An 18861-nucleotide genomic window follows, 5' to 3' on the forward strand; every position below is an offset into this window, starting at 1 on the left:
TCTTAAATCTTATTTTATTAAATATACGCCGCAGCCGGCAGCTGTACAGCAACAGGAGAACAATAGCTGTTGGTCCTAAAAAAAAACACCCAAGCTAGTAGTAATTGTACACTTTTACTCCCGTGGCGATCTCCATTCGCGTGTAGTCCGACGAGACGACAGACGGAATTACAAACGGTGCCAGCTTTACATCCACAAATCAGAATGAATTCGAAATTATAAGTGCATCGGATGGTAATTCTTACCAAAAAAAAAAACACTCCCGATACGGGCATCCGGAGAAGAAGGACATCAGGAAAATGACAGGCCAAAACGAGATGGGGTGAAAGCACAAGTGCCGCTCCTGGCCCATGCACGAATGAATGACCTCATCACTTGCCCCAAGCTTGAAGAGCGAGCGTAGCTCGGGTGGCTGCTAGCGAGGGTGTTCGTTCAACCCGTTCGGGTTTGGGCTGTGTTCGGTAGTGCTGGCTGTGGCTGCAGCTGTAGCAGCCACCCAGCAGCAGCTACAGGCGCTGCAGCAGCCTAGCAAGTAATCTGGTAGGATTGATCTTAATCATGACCTTCATCGTATATTTATTTGGAAATGGATCAACTTTGTTAAGATCATGTGCTCCGATTGTTTCTTTTTTTAGCTGTGCAGCCAATCGGCTGAGCTTCGCAGCACTGTAGCTGTAGGTGTACACAAGATTAGACAGGAGAGAGATATTTAGGCAGGCTGATGGAGAATAGGCTGCCTGCTGCCGAACGGCTGGCTGCTTCAGCTGCAGCAGCAGCCAGCCGGATGTAGCACAACCGAGCAGGCCCTTGATCTCTAGGATCGGATCTAGGTGCTTCATTGGAGTTTTTTTCCCAATTACGCTCAGATTAGTTCTGAGTTCGCTAGGGTGTACACACGCGTGCTCGCAGGCGGTACTGCATGTTTCCGTGCATTGGAGGTTTAGGCTTCCCAATCTCTTTCATAAGCATGCATATGAACGTGCACGCGTGTGTGTGGTGAGTGTGGAATGTGTTGATTGTGTCCGTCCTTGTAAAAAAAAACTTTGCCCCAAGCTTTGCCTCGCTTTCCCAAGCCGCAACCCAGCCCATCGAGGCATCGAGCCGTCTTCCGCGACGACTTGGCAGCGTACGAACCGAGTTGGAGCTGCGTGCGTGCCGAATTAATACCCCGTCCGCAGTTGTCCTGCATGTACGCCGCGGAGACGGCCCCATGTCATGGCGCCGTCGTCGACTGGCACCGGCATTCGTCGTTGTCGTTGCAACAGCCCGTGCTCGTAGTGGAAGCACCGTTCTGATCGTACACATCAACACATGGCTCGCTCAGTCGCCCACAGTCACAGGCTCTCAGCACAGTCGCGCGCATCGCATGATGATGATGACTTGATGAGGATGCTATAGCATGCTGCTGCTCCCGCGACGCTTGAGCAGGAACGCTGCCGGGGCGGTTAACTTTGGAAGGGTAGGTGTTTAGTGGGGTAATCATGCGAACCGGCGCGCACCTAATGCCAGGAAAATCTCTCAAAGCGGTTGGTTGGTTGGAATCGGAAAAGGGCCCGCCCTCCGTCGCAGGCGCGCAAAAGGCGCTTCCGTTCCACGTCGCCCCAGCCAGGCGGCGGCACGCTGAGCCCATGCTTTGCTCGCTCGCTTGCTACCCTCTCTCATCCCGGGCTTGTTTTTTTTTCAAAAGAAAAGGATTTCACAGGAAGGAAACAAGTAGCACCGTGCCTTGCTTGGGTGGTAAAAATGGATGGAAATCGGTGCAAGTAAATTGGGGAGTAATTTCAGCAGCCGGGATGGAGAGAAATTACGGGGATGGGATAATGACATGCCTGCCTTTGGGAGTAAGCTACCACTGATCGGAGCAACTAATCAAGCGTTGCCAAAAGAAAAACCACCGTGATCTTTGATTCCCACAATCTCGCAACCGCCCGGCGGGTCATATAAACTAATCGGAAAAAAGGCGTAAAAACAGAGGATGCTGCTGCAGCGCGAGCGACGCTTGTGTGCCAGCCATCACAGCTAGATCCGATCCCATCGGCTTAATTTGACGCGTACTAATCCTGAATCCCTAATCGCTCGCCCAAGCTACACTCCACCGCCGTCGGCCACTACCATGCATGCCCTCTTGTTCTCTTCTCATCGCCCAACCCAACCTTGTTTTGATTTGTTGGCACCTACTCCTTGTCCCCATCCCCCTGCTCTGAACTCTTCTTCTCCAGCTGATCGATCTCCCAGTCTCTCTCTCTCTCACTCAACTCGCTGCACGTATGGCGCACCAGCACACGGCTGGATCGGAGCAAGTCAAGCAAAGCTGGGGGGCAACCGGCCAACCGCACTTCCCAGTCGTGATCCGAGTGGGATGGTGGCTTAGGGCACGTACAACGGGTTGTCGAGTGCCGTCTGCGTCCTGCCACTTTTTCACAAAACACCCTCGTATGGTGAGGAGACGGTGCCCTCGTCGCCTCGTGAGGCGACGGCGAGCGCTCGTGCTCCAAGAGGAAACCAACGGTAAAACGTGTGTTGTATGCATCGTCTCCTCTCGACGACGGCGCTGGTGGATCCGCTGTGACGAGCGCGCTTTGGTGCGGAGAGATCGGCTGCTTCCCACTCTGTTTCACAGCAGAGATTGCACCAAATCCTCCACCGATGCAACTGAAGAACAAAGCGGTGGCGGAAAAATGGATCGGAGACGGGGAAATGGAGCTGCGGCAGCTTGAATCTCCGCTCACCTGCAGATCCGGGTCATCGCTCCTCGATTTGCCGCAGGTGCTGCCTCCCCACCTGCTTGCACCTGTAGATCTGGCCGGCTTGACCTTCGCAGAGCTCGCCAAGGCCACCAATGGCTTCGCGGAGCGCAATCTCGTCAGCTGCGGCGGGTTCGGGGCCGTCTACCGCGGCGTGCTGGCGGATGGGTCCGTGGTCGCCGTCAAGAAGATGCTGGACTCGGACCCGGACCGGAACCTGGTGCCACTCCGCGGCTGCTGCATCGCCACCGACGACATCGAGGAAGGGAAGCAGAGGTTCCTCGTCTACGACTTCATGCCCAACGGCGCACTCGAGGACTTCATCTACAGGGACAAGGACCTGCATTACGGCGAGATGCGCGCGCGTGGCGGACTTTGGGAGCCCCCGGAGCGGGGTCATGGAGAAGTTCGTGCTCGTGGGGATCTTGTGCGCGCACGTGATGGTGGCGCTCCGGCCGACCATCGGCGACACGTTGAGGATGCTGGAGGGGGACATGGACGTACCGGAGCTGCCGGACAGGCCGCTACCGTACGGGCACAGCCTCATGTTCAGCGAAGCCGGAAGCGACTTCAGCGCCTCGCCGGCGTTCAGTGGCCCGCTGGCCCCGTTCATCACTCTTGTACTGGCTGTAAGCTTGATGGTTTCCGCAGCACTTGCTGATTTTGTTGGTATGCAAGTTCAGGAAAAGTAGTATGTTTTGGAATTTCAATATTGATGCTTAATTTGTGATGATTGGTGAGATAAACTTCCCCTGACTGTCCTGATATTGACTATTTTGTAGGCTATAGCAAATTTTGGTTGACCTTTAAACCCCATTGGATTTCTGATATATGACTGAAGTCTCTTTTAGTAGTTCAACAATGGTTCAACAGTGGTTGAATTGAGATTCTGATAACACTGTAAATATTTTTTTGGTCTTTGCAGTCAGGGAGAGCTAGCTTGGGCGAAGATTTGTATCAAGCTATAACCACGGAGTATATTCCTATAGAGGAAATCTTTGTTTCTCTCAGTTTGAAAACTGAGCATAGTGTGCTCGAGACTATAAACCGGTTGGAGGGTGCAGTGTTTGCATGGAACCAAAGGATTTTAGAGGAAAAGAGCAAGAAGTCCCCAGGACGGCATTCCTGGAACTTCATGAAGGATAGTTCGTCAGAACTTGACAAGATGTCGGTGCGCATCGAAAGAGTCGACACTCTTGTGCAGCTTCTGAAATCCAGATTCCCCAACCTGCCTCCAACCTTTATAGATGTTCTAAAGGTCCAGTACAACATGGTAAGTTTGGCATCCCATCAGCTGTGGATTCTGAACAATGTGGAAGATGTTCGATAGGTCTAAAATGATGTAACTCTGAACATGGACTGAAGAATAACTGCTGTGTACATATGCAGGACGTCGGGCACGCCGTCGTAGAGGCTTACTCTCAGATTTTGTTCTATTACATTAATATAAATATATTCAAATATCATTTATATTCATGTTTCAAAAAGATAGTGTAACTACGATCATCTTATTTATGCTTGATCTTACTTTTTTTATGCTTGATCTTACTTTTTTTCAACAAGCAACACAATAGTATACACAAGTCTTATTTACGATTGATCGTGGCTACATGCGGTCATTAAAAACTTAACAGACAACTAAACAGACAATGGGTTGTACGCGCTGTCTATTTAGGTGTCTTTATATGGTGTGACATCATCATACAGACGACAAACTGTCTGTGGGTTGTACATGCCCTTAACATGGAAAAAACCTAGGCCTATATTAAGCTACTCCAAATTAAGGGAATTGACAGCCATGGAGTGCAGACATCTCCCAAAAATTAAAGGCTCCCACTAATGCTCATAATTCCTGCATTGACAGTATAGACACCTCAAATTCACACATACTACTAGCTGTTTTCACAAAGTGGTAGAGTGTACGAGTAAGAATTAGTATATCTGACTATCTGTATATGGTTGGAAATGAATACTTAATTGTTGGCCAAAACTAACCATTGTGCAAGCAATGGATCCAAATCCCAAGACAAGGAAGAAATGGACCACCGGATACATTGCGCATCCTTCATACGAGCAACAATTAATTCGTGCAATTTACTCGACATTTGTACGTTTGTTTTAGATATCTTTTCTGAGGAGAGAAGGATTTTGAGAAGAATTTCCTGGATGCGTCACTTCATATATTGCTTTTTTAATGGCGTGCCACTACATATCTCTTCTCTGTACCTCTTAAAATTAAATCTCTAAAATTAATGTTTCGGCTACCCCAAAATATTGTTATCGTCTGAAAAATGCAATAATCTAGGATACGAGGAGCCACCCACAAAACAGAAAAATATTGGAGGAGAAGAAAAGGGAATAAATGTGGGGGAAGCTTGGCAGTTCCGCTACATCCTAACTCCCCCACGGAGGCAGGGGGGCAGTTCTCTCTCTCTCTCTCTCTCTCGTCGCCTCCGAAAGCTCGTATTTTTAGCTCTCCTGAGCTCTCTCCCTCATCAAGCTCTCCAAGCTCTCGCCATGGCCAAGAACACATGCAAGCTCTGCTCCCGCCGCTTCGCCAGCCCCCGCGCCCTCGCCGGCCACATGCGCGCCCACTCCATCGCCGCCGCCAAGTCTCAGATCTCCTCGGCGTCCTCGGCCTCGACCTCCATCGCGGCCGGCGGCGGCGGCGGCGTCGAAGACGACGCCGACGCCAAGAAGCCCAGCCCCATCCAGGGGCACGCTCTGCGGGAGAAGCCCAAGCGCCGCGTCCGCCTCGCCGAGTCCGACTTCTCGGATCGCGAGAGCGAGACGACGGACTACTACTCGCCGGACGCCAAGCGCTCGCACGACGGATCGGGGGACGCGGAGCCGGTGAGCTCGGTCTCCGACGGGGACACCCCGGTGGAGGACGTCGCGCTGTCCCTCATGATGCTCTCGCGCGACTCCTGGCCCGCGCCGCCGCCGCCGTCGTACTACTCCTACTACCGCGCCGACTCCGACGACGAGGGCGACGCCCGCCGCCCGGCGGTCGCGGCCGCAGCCGCCGCGGCGCAGAAGCGGACGCGGTACGAGTGCCCCGCGTGCAAGAAGGTGTTCCGATCGTACCAGGCCCTGGGGGGGCACCGCGCCAGCAACGTGCGCGGCGGCAGAGGCGGCTGCTGCGCGCCCCCGCTCAGCAACCCTCCGCCTCCCGCCCCCCTGCGGCCATTGCCGGAATGCGACGGCGGGGAGGAGGACCCGACGAAGGCGCAGCCGCACGAGTGCCCCTACTGCTTCCGCTTGTTCCCGTCCGGGCAAGCTCTGGGGGGCCACAAGCGGTCCCACCTCTGCTCGGGCGCCGCCGCAGCAGCAGCCGCAGCACCAGGCGCCGATCCCCTCTCGGTCGCGACGAAGAGCCTGGGCTTCATTGATCTGAACCTACCGGCGCCCTTCGACGACGTGGAGCACTCCGCCGTGTCAGATCCCTTCCTCTCGCCGAAGCCAGCGGGTTCTTGAAAGCAAGCAGAGCAAGCAAGCAAGCCGGCCGCTTTTGTCTCGCTCGCCTTTCGGTTGATTCCAACGGGGACGATTCGACGATTCGAGCGAAGGATCAGAGGGAAAGAAAGAGTTACTGCTTAACGAAGCAGCAAGAAAGGTAAAGAAACTGATAAAAAAAGAGAGAGGAGACATCTTTGCTTGGGTTTGGGTAGTTCTTTTCTCCTAGTATTTGTTCGCATTGATTCAATCAGCTACAATATCCATCACCGTAGTCCTCCGTTTCCTTCTGTCTTTTTGTTTGTTTCATTCAAGCCATGGTAGATTGGGGCAGCTAGAGCTAACAGAGCTGAGCTAGTTCTTGAATTCTCATCTGGAATCATCAAGCGAGAAAAATATCCCGAAAAGGAGCTAGAGAAAAGAAAAGGGCAGGAAAACTCTAGCTGAACTGTTGCTTTCTGTTGCAGTCTCCAGCTGTGCTCGCTCCAACTGTCCATAGCAGGGGGAGCTTGGCATTGGCAAGCCACCAAGGCAAATCGCAGTCACTAGCCGGTAGCCAAAAAACACCAGCATCGGAATGGCGATACCAATGCAGGATCGATCGGCCTGGGCCTTCGTAGTTACATCCACATGCAGCTGCAGAAACTCTTGCTCTGCCTCGCTTCCTTTTGCTTCGGCCGTAGTGTTTCTGCTGGATGCTGCTGCCGCCCATCACCGCCACCTCTCGCCCCACCTGCAGCTGCATCTGCCGATGCATCCTTCCTTCACTCGCCTGCGGCCGGGAGCAGCAAAAAGGCCTGGAACAGTGGCGTACTGTGCCCCCAAGCCATTTTGCTCCCCATTCCTTTCTCTCCCTCTACTTCGTGGGCCCCACCGGCACGAGCGTGATGCGTATCCCAACAGATTGTCCGTGGCAATCAACTAATGAAACGGAATGCGGTTTTGAATTATGCGTATAAATACCATTATACGGGTGTATAAATACCTTGTGTATTACTATTGTAATAGTACTGCAGCTACGAGTATTGTGCAGGAATGTAGGATGTTGGTTGTGTTGGATAGATAGATGCGATCTATCCGACGAGTCGGTCAGACGCTTTCGATTTTACAGGAGCTGCTCTCCACGTTCGGCGGGAGGTGGTTATGTGCATGGCCCACCACTCGCGTCCACATGGCACCCGTCTCTCTCAAGCCATCGGCCCATCGACCCTTCTCTCTCCTACGCTTGGTTTGCATCGGCCGGTCTCAGGTCACTAGGCCAGTGGTGGTCAGTCAGTAACGTCGGTTGTTTCAGGGCAACTCCAAAAGACCCTTCGAAACATCCCGAAATTTAGGAAGAAAATTGATAAACTGCTGCTCCAACAGCCCTCCCATTCCTCGCTGAAAAAATACGACGACGCTAATCCCGACTCCCTCGCGACGCATTTTTCCACGCGGCGTCTCCCCCAATCGCCCCCGAGGCACTCCTTTCCTAGCGCGATTGACCCTTTCCTGCGGAGAATTTCCTCTCATTTTGACCGCTCGCCAGTTGTGCGGCGGTGGTGGGCGGCAAGGTGTATCTTCTGGCTTCACAGCAATCACATATCCGGTCAGCCTCTGGCGATCGAGCTCAAGAACGCATCCGAACCTTCCTCACCTCGCGCTCAACCTCCACGACCCGCTTATTGGCCCGGCCGAGCTCCTCCCTGCTGGGGATTCGAGCTTCATCGCTTGCCATGTCCCCATCGCCTGGAGCTCCTATGCCAGCCAAATACTCCCAACTCCGGCCACCAAAACCCAATCATTGCCACGGGAAGCTCACACACTTTCTCCTCTACCCCCTCAACCACTCACCGCCCACTGTTGTGGCTTCCTACACCGGGGATTGGAGATCCCCTTGCCAACGTTGCTGCTCAGCCCTTACCTCAACTCGCACGCCGCCAGCCTGGCTTCGGACAATACCCCTCGTGGGAACCATCAAAATGGATGCACCTCGCGTCACTGATGCTCAGCAGCATGGTCTCATCGTCGGCCAGCTTGTCGCCGACAAGGAAACCGGTGGTCAAGCCCATGCGCCGCCGTCTTGACCATGCGAACAAAAAACAGAGGGTGAGAGGGGTTGTTTTGCAAGGAAAACAAAACGTGCGAGGGGGTTATCTGGAAAAGTGAGGATTAAGTGCAAGGTGGGTTTTCTTCCAAGGACTTTAAGCGCAAAATCGTGATGACGTGGCCTGTTTTGAAATACTAGGGACGCTAGTTTAGTTTTTGAAGATCTGCTATGGGATGATAATATTTTGGGGAAAGAAAATTTTAGAAGAGTCCCCAATATATATTTTTGGGAGATTTTTTTTTGAGACTCTTGGAGTTGGGGATTAGCAAGAGGATTAAAGCGTAGTACTCCTACTTAATCGGGCGGTTATTCTTCTTTAGTTAAATGGGCCCTGTACTGTTACCATACCTGGGAGAGGGCGCGGAGCCCGAGGCGGATCTCGCGGGCGAATCGGTTGGTCCACGGCGCGGCTGACGGCAGCTGGGAGGGAACCGGGTATGACGCGTGGGCCCTCCCTTGCCCCCGCCGCCCGGCCGGGCCGCTCTGGGGTGCACTCGCGCGTGCCTGTAGCGGCGCTAGCATGCTGCAGCGGAAAGCCGCCTGCGTGGGGTGGGGACGGACCGCGGCGGCCGGCTAGGACTAGGAGAATGCCTCACGTGGCGGCGGCCCACGAGATCACGGATGGACGGCCGAGATGGATGCGTGAACTTTTCGATGGATCTCGGTCTCCTATATTCTCCTGTTCCCCTGCGTACGTTTTTTTGGAATTCTTGTGCATTGTATCTTAGCAAAAGTGGTAGAGTCCTACGAGAACAATTTCCATGAGCCTACTACAGGGAGGTGAGGCCAGAAGAAGCAACCGGGGAAAGTGTGCCTTCGGTAGCGAGTAGTGACAAGGAACATACAGAGCAAGAGCAAGCAAGCTGCAGCGAGGCACGGCAACGGGCATCATCTATCGACCCCGGTGGCTTTAACTTTTGCCCGGGTGTCGGGGTCACTGCACGCGAGACTTTCGTGAGTCGCAGAGACTCTTCTGGCCGGGTCCGTCTCCGCCGGCAAGGGCCTGAACCTGAAGCTAGCCAGCCAGCCTCACGCCGCAGCCGTCCCATCCCAGCAGGAAATTCCTGGTCGCTGCTCGCTAGTCGCTAGCTTTGGAACGGTCTTCTACTCACAGCTGCCGCAGAAAATTACTGGTACCCGTGCCGATCGCCTTTGTCCTGTGGCGGCTAGCTGGAGGAGCAGCGTACGCGTACGCAGGCACGTAGCAGGTTCCACGGCCTAGTATGATCTCGTTTTCACCTGCTAGTTGCAACGACCGCTACTGCTAGCTTTGTAGTCATCGCCGTGAGAGGCGACACGGTGGTTTAACGCGACCGCGGCGAGAAGGCTCGTGGCTCGGACACTTTCTTGGCACAGTGCTGCTGCTGCTGCCGCCGCCTTGCGTAGGTTAACCACCATCCGTCCGCGCTTAATTCTCCGTTTCCCTCCTCGCACACGACAGAGGACCGACGACGCGCACCTCTCCGTTCGTGCGGCGCGGCACAGCGCGGCGTTGCTCGTGCACTGTTTGCTACTCTGGCCATGGCCCATGGGTACTCTCGGCTACTCGCTTGCCACAATGCCATAACATTTAGTAAACAACTAACTAACTGCTCGGGAATTTTGCTTCTGAGACAGCGTAGCTTCGGCAAGCAACAAAGGCAGCATCAACCTCTCTGCACTGTACTGCATGGCGGCATGGGCAATCATGGGCCTGTCTTCTGAAAAGCCGAGGTGTGTTCAATGGCGGCAGCTTAGGCGTTTGCACAGTGCACACACACATGTACACGGGGTGAGTACATTGATGGGGCTTCTCCGTGGAGAACAGCGCACAGATCGCGAGCTCGCTCACATGTCACATGGTAGGTGGCCACACTGGTGCACCCCGCGCGTCGCGAAACGGGCGAGCATGCCGAGCAGTGAAGGGGGGCGCATGGTACCCTGTCATGCGTTTGCTGTCTCACAATTAGTTCGGCATCGGCAATGGCTTTGGCATGGCATCCGCTTTCCCTGCAGATCATCTCCTTGTCTACCGGCCGCGTTTGCACTCGTCCGAGTCAATCCTAACACGGAGCGATCGAGCGAGCAAGGATTGAGTTATTTACCACAGAAATGACGCTTTTTTTTTAGTGTTTGCCTGGACATTTCCAGTGTTTCTGAAGCTCGATCTCTTTCAGAATTTCAGTGTCATAGCAGCGATACATAACACACTCGGAAAAGCAAAACCGCTGCCGATTTGTCAAGAGACGCTTGCACACGTCATGTCAACAATATCACTGAAATTACCTTTCTTGTTCTGATAAACACTGCGTACTTTCTTGTTCGTTCGTTTTACGCGTGCTGCCACGGCATCATCAGTGTGCCGGTCACGAGAGTTTAGTTGGTGATGCAGGCTCTCTGGACTGTTGGGGGGCTACTGTTAGTAGGGCTCGATGGCGCGCTCCGGGTGGTGGTAGGATCGGATGCTTGCTTGCTTCTGCAGCCAGCGCGGTTCCTGCACCCTCCTTCCTCATGATCAGCTAGCAGGGGCGAATTTTAATTCCCATCACGGTCAGAGAGACCCTGAAGGGAAAAAGGAGGAATTAATATTTGCAGCTGTGGACCTTTTGTGTGGAAAAGAAAATACAAGGGTGCAAGGTAAATGGCAATTTGTGGGGCTAGTGAAACTTGGCTTGTAAGGCATCATGTATATGCTCCATATAATGGCATCAGAATAATGGAACATTTTTTTCCCTTTTGTCCTTCGCTTGGCTGTTCCTGATCTCCCTATGCTTGCTGCTCACTTGCTTTCCTTCTTACCAGTAAGAAGTATGGTTTTTTTTTTAAAAAAAACAGCAAGAAGTAAGAAACAATTCAACTGCAACTGAATTGAAGTCAACAAAGCAGCTGCATGCTTCCCAAAACTACATTGTAAAGGGTGGTATTTTACCGAGGTAAATAATTAGGAGTACTGTCTAGTGTTAGGAGGTAGCAGATTCTGGCACAAAAGGGAGAAAACATCAATAGGGCGATGATGCTTTCAACCAATTGCAGGTTGGTGAAAGATGGAAGAAAAAGAAGCATGGATGCCTCTTTTCTTCAAGCTGGTACTGACCGGTAAGGCTGTGGCCTAGGACCTAGCCTACATCTGGTACTTTGGGTTTGGGGAAGTGGTAGATATATATATGCATGTCATGAAGAAACAAGATGGAGATTTTAATTTTTTTTTTTACAGAACCAGACAACCAGTAAAGAGGCTGTTACCTTACCCCCTTTTTTTTAGAAATATAGGGCCACAACAAATGCAACCTGGTTTCTGCAGCATCTCGATTTCTCGGTACACTGAAAGTTTCTTCATTCTTTTGGTACAGTGCCGCATAATATGGACTATATTGATGGAAGCAAGTTAAAGCTAGTAAAACGAAGACCCGTTTGGGAGGATTTCTCCCAAAACAGCTTCATCGGTAAAGTTAAAGTCGGTGAAGCTAAAAACAGTAGCTTCACTCGGCTTCCAGTTCATTTTAGCCTTGGATTACAAAACAGTTACACACCATAGTATCTCGTTTTGCGCAAAATAGGTGAAGCTGAAGCTAAAATAAGCCCTATCAAACGGGCCGTACCTAAATTAGACAATTAAGTAAGTAACGTGACCAGTACTGGGCACTCAGTTATCTTCTAATATAAGTTACAACCTTTTTTCCGGAAAAAAAAAGAAGAGTAACGTAGCCAGTGAAAACTTCTTGGCAGCAGGAGGATAAAAGAAGCCTCCAAACGGTGGAATATGGCACAGCATATATATCTGCTCATTCGGTTCACAGCTTCACATGAATAGAAGAGATTTGCCTCTGCACCATTGCCACAAACCACAGGGTAAACAAACATAGCGCTGCGCTGCAGGGTGCAGAGGCAGGAAGCATCTCCGTGAAGAGCTGAAAAAAGGAAGCTGGGGGAGAGAAAGACAGAGAGAATCATTCCCCTTAAAATCAGCTTGTTTTGTTTTTGCTTGTCCATTAGCATCCGTTCACCCTTTCGCCCGAGCCTGCAACATGAGGCCATGGACTGACTCGGTGACCAGCTTTTGCTAGCCCCATGTTGGAGCACTACTGCACTGGTACTTTGCCATATCTCACTGCAGCGTGTCTGTACTTGGCAATTGGCATCAAGAGGGGCATGTGAAGAAGCTGACGCATGTGCATCTAGTCCACTCCGTTCACCCGCCTCGGTTCCCCGACCATCCTTTTTCTGTGCACCAGCTAGGTGAGACCGGCCCAGTGTTCCGGGTTACAAACTCTTCAAAGTGTGAACAGGGAAGAGGGTTGTGTACCTGCTGAACTTACGTACAATGGTACAAGCATGAAAGCAAGGAGCGGTTCTCTGAATTCCGAGTGCGATATGCAGTACACACCTGCTTTGGTTGGCTTTCACTGACGCCAAAAGTGAAATAGCATACAGTACTTCGGAGAGATTTCAGTGGTGAAAGAGACGGACGGACTCGCGTGTCGAATTTTTGGTAAGCCTGCTGTTGAGTGCAGTCCATTCGCGTCGAGGTCTTTATAACTCCGGCTGCTAACCATTAACCACTAATGCTGCTGACAATTAGAGGCGGTGAATCATGCGGGGGACGCAGTGATCTGCAGGCGAGACAAGGGGAAGTCCTTGTTTTCTCGTCTCTGATGATCTCACGCGGTCACGCCCGTGAGATCTCGGTGGCGGCCGCCCGCGAGCTTATGGTCGCGGCTGCATGTGCTTGCGGCCCGTACGCGAAGTGGACGGCTCGTAGCTAGGCAGGGCAGGGCTGCGGAGTGCGGAAGCGGCGGCTTGGCACCTGCGTGCCCGGGCACCTGAGATCTACATGCTGTTAAACGTAGATATCGGCACCTGAACTCTTTCCTTAATCTAAAAAGATATCGGCAATTTACGACATAGCACACATGACACAACGTCATGCTTCTATTACCGACAACTCCTTGGACTAGAATGGCCTCCAAATGATGAAACATGGCACAAAATAGTGTTTGACATGCAGAAAAAAGAATGATGCTTTTGTAAGAAATCGGTGCTCGTAACCTAAGAGGGTGAGGAGGTGAATTAGGCAACTTAAAACCTTAACATATGGCTTCCACTACTTTTGCATCAAACTTAAACTCGATCATGCTATCAAGATGTACAATTATGGTTGATCTACTATGAAACCCTCATCCAAAACAAGTTTTGCAACCTAGAGCCAATCATAGCAAGATACTACACTAAGAAAGTAAAGGCATACAAGTTGCAAGTATGAAATGTGGAAACGTAAGAGGTGAGGATGAGGGGAAGCAAACTCTTGACACGAAGATTTATCCCGTGGTATCGGTAGGCACTAAGCCACCACTAGTCCACGTTGTTGAAGCACTTACAAAGAGTATTACTTCCCGATTACCGAGTCTCTTCCGGAACACCCCTTGACTTGCCATGAAAGCTCGCCCACTAAGGCTCACGTCAAGTTTCCCGATCACCTTAATGTCATTCCACTAAGGAGCTTATCCATGAAGGGAGGGGGTCTCCACGTCCCCCACACACGGTCGTCAACGCCGCTCCACACCAAGTCGGAGGGTCGAAGACTTGCTAGCGATCCACCAAGCCTCCAAGGCGCCGGCACACATTTGTACAGTTGTGGTTCACTCCTTGAACCGATCACAAGGAAGGCACACCTTGCACTCTCTCTTCTTCAGCCCTATCCTTGCACTAATCACTCTTCTAAGCTTGTGCTAAGCCTTTGAATAATCACTTGTGCACTTTAGGTATCAAAGAGCCGTCGTTCCAACAGCAGATATTCCGATGGTATGCATTTTTTAGCATCGGAATAAGTGGTGCTACCGTATGCTCTTCGTATTTCGGCTATAACTTCCAACTCCGAACTCCGATTTTGATGAAATTGTACTTGTTGGAAAGCTTATGAAATTCTACACAAGATTCTCAAAAAATTCAGACCATTCAATCACTTTTTAAGCACCGGATGAATGATAAAAGTCTGATAGTACCATCGGACCTTCCGGTCACCATATCGCTACTCTTCGTATTTTTATCATAACTTTTTACTCCGAACTCCGTTTTTTAGCACCACCCAGAATGGCATCTGGCACATAAAGAAATAAACGCATGTTGTACACCAGCTTAGATGTGACCGACCTAGCTGCTCAGGTCGTAGAGAAGACACGGTGTGTACTTCCAGAGCCCAAGCTATCAGGTTGAGGCACCCACTAGATCTACGTACAATCACATGAAAACACACGACATTAAGTAGAGAGGGATAAGCACTCTGAATTCTGAAGCATGGATGCCTTTGTACACCTGCTTTGGCTTTGCTTTGCTTCCACTGACGCCAGCGATCCACCGCGCTCCCTCTTCCCTTCCGGCGACGGCGGCGGCGAGTCGCGCCGAGACAACTCTCCTCCGGCTGTCCACTCCCCATGACCGGCGGGATAACCCTCCTCGTCTCCCTCCCACCGCCGGATACCGGTCTGAAAGATCCGCTCGTCCAGGAGCCAGGAGGACGCGCTGTCAGGAACGCAAGGTCGTAGAAGGGCCGAGCTAGCCCCCCTCTGGTACGGCGCGGCGGCGGCCAGCTTCCCACCATCTCCATCGTCCCCGCCGGCACGGCCCGTCTCCTGATGCTACGCAAGCTTCAGGTGATGATGCAATTGCAATTGCAACCGCTAGCCATCAATAGTTGAGTACTGAATGTTTTCGCTCCCCTCTGAATGAGCACCTTTCGTCAGGAATTCAGGATTCGCTCATGGTTGCAATTGCTTGAGGTTCAGTCACACTTCCCTTCAATTACTAACCATCGGTACCTGAATGCTTCAGGTGCGCTCTGAATGATCATCGTTTGTTAATTGTTAGGATTTTTTTTGACAAATAATCGTTTGTTAGGATTTTTTTTTTGATGCAAAATCGTTTGTTAGGATTAAAAGCGAGGAAAAGCAATGGCAGGAGGGAAGCAGACAGGTGCAAACTGCAATGCCCAAGCTGCGCGTCAAGGATGGAACACAAGACACACGTGCAGTCAGACAGTTCGTGACAGAAAGACATCTCTAAGATGCAGATGAACTCGAACGTTCAGAGTTGCCTGAGCTTTATCACAAGCATAAATGAGAAGTTCAGAACAATTGAAGCACGAGCCGGCTTTGGGATTTGGAAACCTGCAATGGCTATCAAGCCCCCTGCATGCAGAAGCGACAGCAGCGCCGTGTAGTGTCGAAAGAGCTGTCCAACGTACTGGGAAGACTCATGTTGCTGTGGAGACGGATGCATCCATCCTTGGTGAAGCACTCAATTCTCAAATCATCTGTTTGGGACAGAAGCCCGTATGTGTTGGCTGCCTATGGTGTTGGGTTGAGTGTTGCTGGTTCAAACGTGTTCATGGACCAAGCACCAGAATGTGTAACCCATTTGGTCTCCGGTGACAGACCTCGAGCCAATGTTTTTTTAAGGGGAAGCCAATGTTTAATGGAAACCCATGTTTCCGATTGTTTTTTAATAACAACGCATAGGATTGAGATATTTGAGGGACGCTTCCGAACATGGCCCATGCCCATAGAAACCGGCGAAGAAGACGACCATCTCGACCCAACTCTTCTGAGCCCATAATATCGAACGAACATTTTCAAACATGCACATCTTTTTTAGCCCATGGGCCATAGTGCCTTTTCTCGAGGTCGAAAAGCCCACGAGACAAGAACCCCCTCCTCCGCAGTCCGCACCACCACGCCATTCCCCATCTCTTTCCCCACCCACCCCACTCAGCCACCGCCGAGCCGATCTCCGACCACCGCCGCGATGTCGTCCGCCGCCGCGCTCCTCCTCCGCCCCACCTCCGCCACGACGCACCCGCTCCTCCACCTATCCAGCCCCAAATCCGTCTTCCTCCGCCTACACCAGTCTCGCCGCCGCCTGCCCGTTCCGCGCCTCTCCCTCACGCCCACCACCGCCAGCAACAGCAACAGCAACAACTCCCCTCCGCCGCCGCCCCCTCTGGCCCCCTCGCCCGCGCCTGCGGCGCCGCCTTCCCTGTTCGCGAATTGGTCCCCGCCGCGCGCGATCTGGCGGGGGCTCTCGGCGCTGCTCCTCGCGGGCCAGGTCTTCCACCGCGTCCTCACGGGCCGCGTCCACCGCCGTAACCTCCTGGCGCAGCTCCGCCGCGTGGGGCCGGGGAGCGCGGGGGTCGCGCTCCTCACCGCCGCCTTCGTGGGCATGGCCTTCACCATCCAGTTCGTGCGCGAGTTCACGCGCCTCGGCCTCCACCGATCTGTCGGCGGTGTCCTCGCCCTCGCGCTCGCGCGCGAGCTCTCTCCCGTCGTCACGGCCGTCGTCGCCGCCGGCCGAGTCGGCTCCGCATTCGCCGCCGAGCTCGGCACCATGCAGGTGTCCGAGCAGACCGACACCCTCCGCGTCCTCGGCGCCCACCCCGTCGACTACCTCGTCGTCCCACGCGTCCTTGCCTGCGTGCTTGCCCTCCCGGTGCTGACACTGATCAGCTTCGCGCTCGGCCTCGCCTCCTCGGCATTCCTGGCCGACTCCGTCTTTGGCGTCAGCGTCAGCATCATTTTGGAGTCGGCGCGCAGAGCTCTGCGGCCATGGGACTTGATCAGCTCCTTGCTGAAATCTCAAGTGTTTGGTGCCATTATCGCGGTGGTGAGCTGTGCCTGGGGTGTCACAACCCATGGAGGAGCCAAGGGCGTTGGCGAGTCTACAACATCTGCGGTGGTTGTTTCTCTTGTTGGGATCTTCGTTGCGGACTTTGCTCTGTCATGCCTGTTCTTCCAGGGTGCTGGTGATTCACTCAAGTATGCAATGGGTTGAGGCAGGGTCACCGCAGAGGAATTTTTTTTGCTTTGTAGGAGCATAGCATAGTCTTGTACATTAACAAGAATGGTGCAGCGGATTCAAATAGGCGGACATTGCAACATCAGCCACTCTTCAGGTGACATGCATCAATTTTTCCCCCCTGGTATCCACGAGAAGTCATTTACTGTGTTCTGTTATACCTTTGTTGTGCTAAATTGCTGCTCAATTATTTGCCAGTGATTCATGTGTAACTTATTCACAAAACTATTGGTCGAACCAGTATAACTCATGCTAATATAAGTATAAAGAAAATCTGGTTACAATCTGCTTAGTGCAGCAATGTAATTATGTAAATACAGACTGCTTGGGAGATCTACTTTTTTCAGAAAACAACAGTTTAATAATATTCTTGACCAAGTGCAACATATATGCCTGGAAAGCACATATGCCCCTATTATGCATCTTGCTTTCCTAGCAGTGTAGATAATCTTGCCTCCTTAGCATTAGGCATCCATGGATGAGAAGACCTTAAATTGTTTGTTAGCAACTCTGGAAAATACATTGTACCTTGTTTATCGAAACAAACATCAGAGCCTCAAGGTTCCAATATGAATAGCCAGATTAATGGATGTGTGAGACATGAGTTTGCTCAGCAAAATAATGGTAGCAGTAGATGATTTTCAACATCCTAGATGGTTTATTCTTGAGGGTGACTAAATGCTGGAATTCCCCGGCTGTGCGTGCACAGTATTGGTATCCTTGATGCTTCAGGGGTTCAGGTGATTGGTGCTGTTATTATCGAAGCTGTGACAACTTCTGTAATCCTTGGTAAACCAAATTTCAATGTTGCCCATTGCATCATCAGGACATGTCTCTGCCTCTCTCTGGAATGGTGAATTGGACTTTGGACCTTTCACCTTCATTTATTTGGTTAAATTTCACATGAGAATTTCGTCATGAGTGGTTCTAAATTTGTTTGTTGTGCAAGTTATGTAGGCTCTACTCTTCCTTGCAAAAATAAAAATAAAAAAAATCTGTAAACGTTTATTCGCAGCAGAATTACTTCTAGGTAGCTCGCCACGATTTGATACAGATACATCTTGAAGTATGCAAATTATCTCGTGACTTGAGTTTGTAATAAGAATCTTTAGTATCTGATAATTAACAAAAGATAATCATTATGGGCACAGCCAAGCGTACGCTGTTATCCCGTTGTTGAACAACATAATAGAGTTCAAGTACGTTCACGAACTTTGACTTTGCTTTGAATACTTTCTCACTTTCTCTGCACAACTATAGCAAATACCAAACATGAAGAACCATAACCTGATTTACTTTTACAAGAAAATAACTGAAGAGAGGTATCAAAGAAGCTCATATTCAACTCCCTACCTCATGCAGGAGACCTTGCTGAGAGCTACTACAGTCCTACCTCATTTATCCCACCAACTGCTGAGGCTAGTGCGTCGCCCCGGACTTCTCGCATCACCAGCGTCATTGTGCGCGGTGCCTTGGCGTTGCCTAGGAGTGAGGGAGAGCTTGTAGGGGGGGTCGTGCTGGAGCTAGGTTCGGCCATGGCCAGGAGGGAGAGGGAGTGAGAGAAGAGGGAGCCGGGTGTCGGTGTGCGTTCATTAGAAAAAGGGAGCGGGGTGCCCTGCACCGAGCGCGTTGGGAAGTATGAGTTAGAATCTACTCCCTCCGTCACACAATATTTATTTTAACTTTTCTACGTGCATAGTTTTTTACATGCACCTAGATATATAATATATCTAGATACATAATTTAGAA

At 51.5% G+C, this 18861-nt stretch overlaps 2 protein-coding genes across 2 annotated transcripts; both read left to right on the forward strand.

The window, feature by feature from the left end:
• The first annotated feature begins 5150 nt into the window (after nt 1–5150).
• LOC101769018 (zinc finger protein ZAT1) lies at nt 5151–6544 on the forward strand. Its single transcript, XM_004976391.2, has one exon. The coding sequence runs from the start codon at nt 5262–5264 to the stop codon at nt 6219–6221; it is 960 nt and encodes a 319-aa protein (XP_004976448.1). The 5' UTR covers nt 5151–5261; the 3' UTR covers nt 6222–6544.
• Nucleotides 6545–15990: 9446 nt separating this feature from the next.
• On the forward strand, nt 15991–18818 carry LOC101769418 (protein TRIGALACTOSYLDIACYLGLYCEROL 1, chloroplastic). The gene is made up of 2 exons (XM_004976392.4): nt 15991–17209; nt 18475–18818. The coding sequence occupies exon 1, from the start codon at nt 16066–16068 to the stop codon at nt 17086–17088; it is 1023 nt and encodes a 340-aa protein (XP_004976449.1). The 5' UTR covers nt 15991–16065; the 3' UTR covers nt 17089–17209; nt 18475–18818.
• The last annotated feature ends 43 nt before the right edge of the window (nt 18819–18861 follow it).

Source organism: Setaria italica, chromosome VII, assembly GCF_000263155.2.
Source record: "Setaria italica strain Yugu1 chromosome VII, Setaria_italica_v2.0, whole genome shotgun sequence".
Classification (NCBI taxonomy): Eukaryota; Viridiplantae; Streptophyta; class Magnoliopsida; order Poales; family Poaceae; genus Setaria; species Setaria italica.